Raw genomic sequence first — 12,078 nt, forward strand, 5'->3', positions numbered from 1 at the left:
AAAATATAATACAATTGATTAGAGTCATATCTAGAACAAAGGAAGATGGGTTTGTTTGTAAAAGGTTAATCATCCCAGTTGCAGGACATCTCTGCAGGAGTTCCTCAGGATATATAGCCTTAGGCAGAACCATCTTCAGCTGCTTCATCAATGACATTCCCGCCATCATAAGGTCAGAAATGGGAATGTTCAGCACCATGCATGACTTCTCAGATAGTGAAGTTTGGGTTTAAATTGCATAGGATTGGGGGAATGGTGTACTGACATGGATAGAGAACTGGTTGGCAGACAGTAAACAATGAATAGGAATAAGCAGGGTATTTTGCTGATGATTGTACAATGTTCAGCACCATTCACAACTCCTTAGGTGCTGAAGCAGTTTATTTTCATATGCAGCAACACCTGCATAATATTCAGGGGCTTTGACTGATAAGTAGCAAGTTGTATTCACGCCACAGAAGTTACAGACAATAACTGTCTCCAGCAAGAGAGAATCTAATTATCTGTGCTTGACATTCATTGGCATTGCCCTCACTGATTCCCTCTCCTCCCTCCACCTCTACCAATGTCCTGAACATTACCATTGTCAGGAAACTGAACTGATCTAGCCACATAAATACTGTAGCTGCAGGGTCAGGACAGGTCAGAAGCTGGAGCCTCCTGACTCCCCAAACCTTTTCCACTATCAGTCAAGAAGCTTGACACCATAAATGATAGAGCAGCCTGCTTGATTGGCAGCCCATTAAACACTTTCATTGTTCACTCCTTTCACCACCTGCACACACTGGCAGTTCGGTGTACCATTTAGAAATACCATCTGGAAAGACAAGGGCAGTGAGTGCAAGGGGACACCACCACTGGCAAGTTCCTCTTCAACCGACATATCATCCTGACCGGGAACTACATCTTTGTTCCCTTACTGTCACACCCTGAAAATACAGGAACTCCCTTAGTATTCTCTATAGTGAACTCCCCTCCTTTTGGCCTTAGAGGGAAAGTCGTTGGTAAAGCAGCTGGTGATGGTTGGGTAAAGAACATTACCCTGCAGACCTCCTGTAGAGATGCCCTGGTGCCAAAATAACTGACCTCCAACAGCCACACCGATCTTCCTTTGGGCAAACAGAGATTTTTCACCGTGATTTCCATTGACAGCAGTTTTGCTCAGGGCTCCTTGGTGTCGCACTCAGTGAAGTGTTGCCTGGAGGTCAAGGGTAGTCACTCTCGCCTCACCTCTGGAATTCAGCTCCCTTGTCCAGGTTGGACCAAGGCTGTAATGATGCCAGGAGCTGAATGGCCCTCGTGTAACCCAAACTGAGTGTCAGTGAGCAGATTATTGCTAAGTAAGTGCTGCTTCATAGTTCTGACCTCTTCGATCACTTTGTTGATGGGTGGTAAATGGACAGGTTGGATTTGTATTGCCTTTTATATATTGTTTAGAATAGTAATACAATCAATCTATACAACATGTACAAACTATTTCTAACACCTATAATTAACATGCAGTTATCATGGATAATACACAGTGATGAAAAACCCTACAGTACTTATAAAATTGCTATTACAATCATGGTATTTCTCTGTAACCCGCCCTCAGATGTTAAGGTCACACTGCGTCACAAAATCTTGTTAAACTTCACAATTCTTCTTAATCTGGCCTTGAAACCCCATTCAGTTGAGTTCTGTTTAAATGACAGTTAAATAACACCATATACATCAATATAGATGTCATGGCAATGGGATCCCCTCTCTGCCCAGTTCTTGCTTATATCTGCAAAGTTGCTGGAAAAGCTCAGCATGTCTGGCAGCATCTGTGAAGGGAAAAAACAAAGTTAACGTTTCGGGTCAGATGACCCTTCCTCAGAACAGTTCTGAGGAAGAGTCAGCAGACCCGAAACATTACTTCTGTTTTTGCCTTCACAGATGCTGCTAGACGTGCTGAGCTTTTCCAGCAACTTTGTTTTTGCTCCTGATTTATAGCATCCGCAGTTCTTTCGGTTTTTATCTTGCTTACATCTGTTTTGGATACCAGAGAGATATGTCCCTAACGGACAATCACTAAGCTCCTACCCCTTTCATTCTTCCCATCTGCAGATGATATGCTTGCAACATTATCTTTTTGAATTCAGATATCACCATCCACCATGGTGGGATATGAACTGATATCCCTTGAACATTAGCCTGCAGTTCTACATTTCTACTGTATTGACATTACCATTATGCCATCACCTACCTACAAATGTAAGACGGCTACCAAATAAATTCTGAATTAATAATGCAGTAGCTTCATTGCGATAAATAATTGTTCTATCATGAACGCATTCTTAAATAACATACCCAAATGTCATTTTTTAAGTTTGTTTATCATTGTTATCTTTCTAATTGTAACCTTTGAAGTTAAGCCGGAAAAGAAAATGAAATTCTGTAATAATGACCAGTTTAAGGTTTATATTAGCATATTTTATGAAATTATAACGTTTTGTACCTTTTAAAGGATATGGTCTTTGTGCTGCTAAGGCTCAGTACCCCATCGCTGAACTCGTCAAAATACTCATAAACCAAGGAAAGAAAGTTCGGTATGTACCCTCCAGAATACATTTGGCTTGTGGGTTAAGATATTTAATCACTTCCTGGACTTTGTGCAATGCCAGCTGGTTAGGACTGTCATAGCCAGAGTATAACCTGTAATGGCTTCTCTCCCCATTCCCCCACCATTGCCAACATCATCCATCAGTTTCCCTTTGGATGCTGGTAACACCCAGCTCTACTTCATCATCACCCCCATTAATGCCGACTATCACTAAGTTAGTTACTGCTTATCTGAAATCCTCCATACATCTGCCATTAACCCATATCCCTTTAATAACTTCGCTTAACAAAATATATATCTATCTCAGATTTAAAATGAACAACTGATCCTGCAACCACTGCCATTTCTGGAAGGAAGATTGACCACCCTTTGTGTGTAGATGTTCTTTCTAACATGTTTCCAGCCTGGATTAGAGGGTTTGAGCTATAAGGAGAGGCTAGAAAAACTCAGGTTGTTTTCTCTGGAGGACGGAGCCTGAGGGGAGACTTCATAGAAGTCTATAAAATTATAAGAAGCATAACGGTCAAAATCGTTTTCCCAGAGTTAAAATACCTAATACTAGGGTAGCATGCATTTAAGGTGAAAGGGGAAAGGTTCAAAGGAGATATGAAGGGCACTTTTTTTGCACAGAATGGTAGGAGTCTGGAATGCACTGTCAGGGGCGGTGGTGGAGGCCAATATGATAGGGATGTTTTAGGGACTTTTAGATAAGCACATGAATATGCAAAGAATGGAGAGATATGGACTAAGGGCAGGCAGAAGGGATTAGTTTCATTTAGCATTATGTTCAGCACAACATCAAGGGCCGAAGGGCCTGTTCCTGTGCTGTATAGTTCTGTGTTCTATGTGCTGTTGTCAGGCCTTAATTCTCAGACTATGCAACCTAATTCTAGATTCACCTACCAGTGGAAATAGTTTATCTTTAACAACCCAGTCTTTTCCTGTTAGTATTTTGAAGACTTTGATCGATCATTCCTTAACCTTCTGAATTCTAGAGAAAACAGGCCAAATATAATCTTTCCTCCTAACTTAACCCCTGAAGTCCAGGTATCATTCTTATAAAGCAACGTTGTGCTCCCTCCAAGGCCAATAAATCCTTCCTAAGGTGTGGTGCTTAGATCTAGATGCTTTCATTGCTCAGACTATGGAGTATAGGAGTAGGAATGTCATGTTGCAGTTGTACAGGCAGTTGGTTAGGCCACTTTTGGAGTACCGTGTACAGATCTGGTCACCCTGCTATAAGAAGGATATTATTAAATTGGAGAGGGTGCAGAAAAGATTTACAAGGATGTTACTGGGACTGAAGGGTTTGAGTTACAAGGAGAGGCTGGATAGGCTGGGACTTTTTCACTAGAGTGTAGGAGATTGAGGAGTGACATTATAGAGGTTTATAAAATCGTGAAGAGCATAGATAAGGCAAACAGCAAAGGTCTTTTCCCTGGAATAGGAGAGTTCAAAACTAGAGGGCATAATTTCAAGTGAGAGGAGAAAGATATTAAAGGGACCTGAGGGGCAGCTTTTTTACATAGAGAGTGGTTCGTATGTGGAAATAACTGCTGAGGAAATGATAGATACAGGTACAATTTCAACATTTAAAAGACATTTGGACAGGTACATGAATTGGAAAGGTTTAGAGGGATGTGGGCTATGTGGAGGCAAATGGTACTAGTTTAGTTTGGGAAACCTGGTCGGCATGGAGGGGTTGGACCAAGGGGTCTGCTTCTGCGCTGTATGACTCTATGCACCTCCAGGGTTTATATAACTGCAGAATAACGTTTGCGTCCTTGTAGTCCTGTGCTCTAGATATAAAGGCCAGCATTCCATTAGCACTTTTGATTATTTTCTGCATCTGTTTCTGATATTTTAAAGAACTGTGCATCTGAACCCTCCAAGTGTTTTTGTACATCCACTGTATTTAACTTCACACCATCTAGAAGTAGCCAGATCTTTCATTTTTTTCACCCTCGTACTTGATTACATTTAATTCCATTCGCCTCAGTTTTGCCCATTCACTTAGACTATAAATCCCTCTGTAACTTAATGCTACCATCTAGCAGTAAACTGGCCCAATGGTTAGCACTGCTTCCTCACAGCACTAGGGACCTGGGTTTGATTCCAGCTTTGGGCCTGTGTGGAATTTGCACATTCCCCCTGTGTCTATGTGAGTTTCTACTGGGTGCTCCTGTTTCCTCACTCAGTCCAAGGATGTGCAGGTTAGGCAGATTGGCCACAGTGTCCAGGGGTGTGTAGGCTAGGTGGGTAGCCATGTTAAATGTGGAAAGGCAATGGGATGGGTCTGGGTGGGATGCTCTTCGGAGGGTTGGTGGTACTCGAAGGGCCAAATGGCCACTTTCTGTGATTCTATGATCTACACTGTCTACACAGCACACAACTTTGTGTTATCAGGACATTTGGATACATTTCTCTGCCATTATTCAAGTGAAATTAAATTGAATTTCTACCGGATGCCATGGTGGGAATTGAACACATGTCCTTAGAGCATTAGCCTGGGCCTCTGGATTAGTGGTCCTGTGATATTATCACTATGCCACCAACTCAAAATTTATAAGGCAACAGGACCAGATGAGATGTTTCCAAGGATACTGAGGGATGTGCAAGTGAAAATTGCAGAAGCACTGGCCACAATCTTTCAGACTTTCTTATGCGCAGGACTGATACGAGAGGACTGAATATTACAAATGTTTCACCCTTTTCGATGAAGGATGTAAAGATAAGTGCAGGAACTACAGGCCAGTGAATTTAACTGCTTCTAGGGCTGAAATTTTCCATTTGTTTCATGGAGGCTGGTCCATCATGATCAAGGTCAACATTTCTCACAAAATCCTCTGTTCTTCAGCTTATTAAATATGCAGCTGGTCTCTTTGATGCCTGTCTTGTGGAATTGTGGCAGGAGAGGTGGAGGTGCTTTCTGCTGCCAGGACTTTGCAATGTTCATGCCACTGGGTGCCACATAACCCCAGCTGCACAGCACTTCAGATGCCGCAAGCCAGGAGCTGCCCCTCATGCTGTCATGTTTCTATGTATAAGCCTTTGCAATTCTTGCATTAACTCACCTAGATCCCTCAGCATTTCAGAGCACTGCAATCTCTCACCGTTGAGATAACATGCTTCCTGAGAAATGGACAATGTCATAATTTCTCACATTATACTCCATTTGCCAGAACTTTGCCCACTTACTTAACATATCTATATCCCTTTGTAGCCCCCTAATGCCCTCCTCACTAGTTACATTATTATCCATCTTTGTGTCATTAGCAAAGTAAGTGATCATAAAAGTTCATTGAATTCATTAATTTAAATTGTAAGCAGTTGATACCCCAGCACGGATCCTTAAGCACACAACTTATTACAACTTGCCACCCAGAAAATTACCCATTTATGACTTCTTGCTGTTTCATCTGCAGGTGGCAGAGAGAGGGCAGTGAGCAGGGCAGCTGGAGCATTTGTGCCTGGGTCACACTGTTACCAAGGATGGCATTATGCCCTGATAGCAGTAGAGGATTGGGCACAGCCTAAAGTGGGGAGGGAACTATGTGGTCTCACTGGTTACTATAGGAAGTTCATGTAAGGCTATGCAGAGCCAGCGTCCCCATGAATCACTGAAGAAATCAAAGAATGCTGATGGAGTGGTTGGGAAAGGATGGATGATGTGTGATACTTCACGGAGCATCACAGGGAGTTAGACCCCAGCAGATGGAGACTCCTTCTGCACCCACGTGCAGAAACCTGTCTTGTTTACCCACGTTTCCAACTCCCTTTCACACTACAAATGGGTGCCAGTTTCCTTGGCCCAGGGATGGTGTTGTTGCTGGTTCAAGGGCAGGAAAATGTAGTGATATCAGTTGGCATCTCAAACCAAATGAGAGGGATATGGAGGGTGACTCCAGCTGCAGTCAGACTGCTGGCTCAGAGGTGGACTATTTCTTAGAAGTTCAGAGACATTTGATTGTTGCAGAGTTTGAAGTGTTTACAGACAACAACCCATTCAGCTATTTTTCAATTTTGCTCCAATCTGGGAGCATCAGACACCCAATGAACACCTGGTGAATTTGCTCAGTTTTGATTTCAGATCTGGTTCAGGTCAGGAAAAGCTGATGCAAACTCTGATGCCTTTAGTCAGAAGACTGACCACAGGAGGGAACCTACTCTTACCCTGCAGGAGAGGCCTGTGGCTCACATCATACCCACGCCCCGTGTGCAATCCCAATTCCCTGTAACATTCAGACTAAGATTCAACAGAGTGCCACCGATGCGCTTAAGAACATGATTCAAACTGTAGTATTTATGATTATTTGGAAAAGCACAATTTGATTAGAAATAATCAGCATGGCTTTGTGAGGGGCAGTCATGCCTCACAAGCCTTATTGAATTCTTTGAGGATGTGACAAAACACAACGATGAAAGTAGAGCAGTGGATGTGGTGTATATGGATTTTAACGAGGCATTTGATAAGGTTCCACATGGTAGGCTCATTCAGAAAGTAAGGAGGCATGGGATTCAGGGAAATTTGGCTGTCTGAATATAAAACTGGCTGTCCAATAGAAGACAGAGGGTGGTAGTAGATGGAAAGTATTCAGCCTGGAGCTCAGTGACCAGTGGTGTTCTGCAGGGATCTGTTCTGGGACCTCTGCTCTTTGTGATCTTTATAAATAATTTGGATGAGGAAGTGGAAGGGTGGATTAGTAAGTTTGTCGATGACACGAAGGTTGGTGGAGTTGTGGACTGCGTGGAGGGCTGTTGTATGTTGCAACGGGACATTTACAGGATGCAGAGCTGGGCAAAGAAGTGGCAGGTGGAATTCAACCCAGAAAAGTGTGAAGTGATTTATTTTGGAAGGTTGAATTTGAATGCAGAATATAGGGTTAATAGATGGATTCTCAGCAGTGTGGAGGAACAGAGGGATCTTGGGGTCCACGTCCATAGATCCCTCACAGTTGTTACCCAAGTTGATAGGGTTGTTAAGAAGGCGTATGGTGTGTTGGCTTTCATTGGCAGGGCAGTTGAGTTTAAGAGCCTTGAGGTTATACTGCAGCTCTATAAAGTTCTGGTTAGACCACACTTGGAATATTGTGTTCAGTTCTGTTCACCTCTTTATAGGAAAGATGTGGAAGCTTTCGAGAGGGTGCAGAGGAGATTTACCAGGATGCTGCCTGGACTGGGGGGCAGGTCTTATGAGGAAAGGTTGAGGGAGCTAGGGCTTTTTTCATTGGAGTGAAGAAGGTTGAGAGGTGACTTGATAGAGGTGTACAAGATAATGAGAGGCATGGATAGAGTGGATAGTCAGAGACTTTTTCCCAGGGCGGAAGTGACTATTACGAGGGGGCATAATTTTAAGGTGATTGGAGGAAGGTATAGGGGAGATGTCAGAGGTGGGTTCTTCACACAGAGAGTGGTGGGTGTGTGGAATGCGCTGCCAGCAGTGGTTGTGGAGTCAGATACTTTAGAGACTTCTAAGCTACTCTTGGATAGGCACATGGAGGATAGTAAAATGTAGGGAATGCAGGGTAGATTGATCTTAGTAGGATAATAGGTCGGCACAACATCGTGGGCTGAAGGGCTTGTACTGTGCTGTACTGTTCTATGTTCTATGTTCTATTTTTTGGAGCTGCTTATTGCTCATTGAAATACCCTTCACTTATCCACACGCTATTCTTCACACTGTCTGTTCTTTGGATGAGACCCAGTTCTGTCTGCGGACTATTTCCTTGGGCTCACCACACCTACTGAGTGGGATGGCCAAATCAATGAGTGGATAACCGAGTATCACAAGAGGCTAAGCCAGGCTTTCACAATGGTATCCAAGAGGACAATGAGGGGAACACTGAGAAGAAAAGCATTGACCCATTGCAAGGCTGACAGGACTGACCTTTCAATCAGTGCAAGCCTTTTCATCTGAAATCAGGATAGCAGAAGTTAGAATAAGTTCCGGGACGTGTGGGAGCCTGAACACCACAGAGACATCAATTACTGGACACAGCTGGCCACAACCATGTATTTGAACTGGAGATAGTAGGAACTGCAGATGCTGGAGAATCTGAGATAACAAGGTGTAGAGCTGGATGAACACAGCAGGCCAAGCAGCATCATAGGAGCAGGAAGGCTGACGTTTCGGGCCTAGACCCTTCATTAGATGAAGGGTCTAGGCCCGAAATGTCAGCCTTCCTGCTCCTATGATGCTGCATGGCCTGCTGTGTTCATCCAGCTCTACACCTTGTTATCTCATGTATTTGAACTGATTGCTGGAGCGCAGCTTCAGTAAATCTGACCCCACTTTAAGGATATATTTCCCTCCCCACCCTTATCTGCCTTCCGGAGGGACCGCTGTCTCCACGACTCCCTCATTCGCTCCACACTCCCCAATAGCCCCACCACCCCGGCACCTTTCCCTGCAACCGCACTTCCCCCTTACCCCATCCCAGGCCCCAAAAAAACCTTTCACATCAAGCAGATGTTCACCTGCACATCCGCTAATGTGGTATACTGTATCCGCTGTTCCCGATGTGGCCTCCCCTACATCGGTGAGACCAAGCAAAGGCTTGGAGGCTGCTTTGTGGAGCACCTGCATTCGGTTCGCGACACATGACAACACCTCCCAGTCGTGAACCACTTCAACTTCTCCTCCCACTCCCTGGATGACATGTCCATCCTGTGCCTCCTCCAGTGTCACAACGACGCCACCTGGAAACTGGACGAACAACACCTCATATTCCGCCTTGGAACCCTACAACCCAATGGTCTCAATGTGGACTTTACTAGCTTCAAAATCTCCCCACTCCCGGCCTCATCCCAAGACCAACAGTCCCTCCCATCCCCGCCTCCTTGACCTGTCCGTCTTCTCTCCCACCTATCCGCCCCTCCCACCTCACTAACCAATCCCTACCACTGCCTACCTTCTATCACCATCCCACCTGTTTTTCCCAGCCCAACCCCCCCTCTCTATTTATTTCAGAGCCTCCTTCCCCTCTCCCATTTCTGAAGAAGGGTCCCGACCGGAAACATCAACTTTCCTGTTCCTTTGATGCTGCTTGGCCTGCTGTGTTCATCCAACTCCACACGGTGTTATGTCAGACTCCAGCATCGGCCGTTCTTACCATCTCTGACAGGGGGAATTGCTTGAGGCCAGACTTCTGGGATGATGTGGAGAAACGTGGCTTGCTCAGTGGTATTGCAGAACCAGACACATCAATGTGTGACGGCTTTAATAAAGTGAAGTCACACGGTGATGAGGAATCCCAGAATTATTTGTGAATCCAGGAGCTGGATCTAGTGTGGGGAGGCCTACCCCCACCTTGGAAAATGGTGCAGGGATGGCCTGCTGAGAGTAGTGAACTGAAGTGATAAATGCTGCTTATGATGTGATTCCAGAGATCTGACCAACCTAGATCCCAATATGGATGATCCACCACCCAGTCTGGATCTCTTGTAAAGTACCAGTACAAATAAGAGGCTGAGAAGTCTGCCTCGAGCAAATGCTGGATGTCACCCAAACCCTTGTTGTTTAGCCCAGATTGGTGATTGCCAGAAGAGAATGCTGCCACTAATGTGTGGCCAAAGATTCCAGCCATAAAACCACAATTAAACTTGTAATTATGCAGCTGCTTAGCAAACAACAGTGTACTTGTGTCGTTGCTCAGGGAAATGTGTTGTGGAACCTCCAGCAGCAGGTGGCGATGGTGAGATAGGATGCTGGTAAGGGTAGCTGCTGCTCTGGAGGAAAGGATCGGCAAGAAGTCTCAGGGTGAAAACGATCAGAGAACCAGATGAAAACCACAGGGTTAATTCCATAGAAATGCTGTGTCTTCCTTATTTAATCTCAATTTTGCTTCATTTGATGCCAGTGGAATAAGCAATCCTTACTTCATGATCTTTGGCCATCCACATGTTCAAATCTTGTGTTACAAGTCCAATGGCAGATATCAGGCTACGTGTGGCCTATAGTTTCCTGCTTCGGTCTTCCTTTTTGAATGAAGACTTTCCAGTTGTGGACTGCTAACATGGACTCAGATTTATAAAGCTTCCACTGCTTAGCTACTCAGCCCCTGCACCTAACTCATTCAGGTGTGCCCTGCCCTGTCTCCAAACTCTCTGATATAGCTTGCCTTTGTTAAGGATAGAATAATTTGTTATTTGCACTTCTGACTTATTCACTCTCAAAGCTCGTCCTTGCTAGTCATTGTTTAGGGCAGTTTGGAAGGACAGCCTTTTGTGATACTGTTAAAACTTGGTGTTACAGAATTGTTTCTTCATGGCAATGAGTTTCATCAGAAGTCTCCTGTACATCCCATAATGTCAGCTGAAGACTGTCAGAAATTCTGGGGAAACATCTTTTCCTGAGATTCTCATAGCCGATGAGCCAAAAGTCAATCACAAATCAAGTGCGGTTAGTTCACTTTCATCAACCAGATCAGACAAAACCTACGCATTAAAACACTTTTGACATTGCTGGCTTAGTTGGAATATTCAATGGTGACAATACATGCTAAAGTCAGCAAGAAGATGGAACAGTGGCTCAGTGGTTAGCGCTGCTGCTGCAAAGCGCCAGTGACCCAGGTTCAGTTTTAGCCTTGGGCGATTGTATTCTTGGGCAATTCTATGATTCTAAGTATATTGCCCAGAATGAAAATGCAGTAAAACTGAGAAGTGCTACTACTTGTCTGAACTGGACTTTAAGGCATACAAGGTAAGTTTCCATCACATCCATTGGGATTTACTGGGTTGTGAGGGCTTAGTTTGAGATGTAAGACTATTACGTGATCTACTTTCAGAGACTCAAGGTGTGGAACTTTGCAACATTCTGTGTGGCACTTTGTATAGGAATAAAGTGTGTTGAGCCAAGCCAGTAGTATTTTAACTTCAACCCATACTCCCTTTTAGTAAAGGTTTACATTGGGCTGTGGTTCACATCAGGAGCAGAGCCATGTGAAATAAACACTCTTAACTAATGTTTAGAAGAGTTTTAAAAATGAAATTACAGCATCCAACACCTTTGTAGTGATTGTAACTGAGGCCAGCTCCTGAAAAATTGGTGGGTTAGGGTTGTAGGAGCACGTGTGGGGAGACTGATCTAAAGGTGGTCCAAAGGTCATCAGATGGAGAGGCCCAGCATTGTCTACTAAGAACCAGTAAAGAAGCAAAATCTCTTAAATGAAGATAACCCTTTGGGGAAAAGTTTATTAGAAAAAATTGCCAAAACAAAATAAGGTTGTGTAAGTTTAACATTTCTTCAGGAAAACTTACAACATAGAAAGGAGTCATTTAACCCATTATGCTAGCGGTGGTCTTTTGAAAGATCATTTATTCTTAGTTCCATGGCCCTGCTTTTTGGCTGTAATGCTGGGAGTTCCTCACCCAAGTGCCCATTCAATTCCCTTTTAAAATTATTTATGAAGTCAATCTGCACTGCTTTTTCAAGCACAGTTTTCCAAATTCTTCTCACTTCCATTCAGGTCTTTTGGCAAAGATTTTAAATC

The 12,078-nt window shown here is 43.9% G+C and overlaps 1 protein-coding gene across 1 annotated transcript in view; it reads left to right on the top strand.

The window, feature by feature from the left end:
• The window catches only part of LOC109927376 (NAD(P) transhydrogenase, mitochondrial), a 171,910-nt gene that overhangs the window by 122,517 nt on the left and 37,315 nt on the right, over positions 1-12,078 (top strand). Inside the window, exon 19 of the mRNA XM_020527372.2 lies at positions 2,492-2,573. Within this exon, the coding sequence (XP_020382961.2) occupies positions 2,492-2,573 (82 nt within the window). The remainder of the gene's footprint in view (positions 1-2,491; positions 2,574-12,078) is intronic.

Source organism: Rhincodon typus, chromosome 1, assembly GCF_021869965.1.
Source record: "Rhincodon typus isolate 14 chromosome 1, sRhiTyp1.1, whole genome shotgun sequence".
In the NCBI taxonomy this organism is placed as follows: domain Eukaryota; kingdom Metazoa; phylum Chordata; class Chondrichthyes; order Orectolobiformes; family Rhincodontidae; genus Rhincodon; species Rhincodon typus.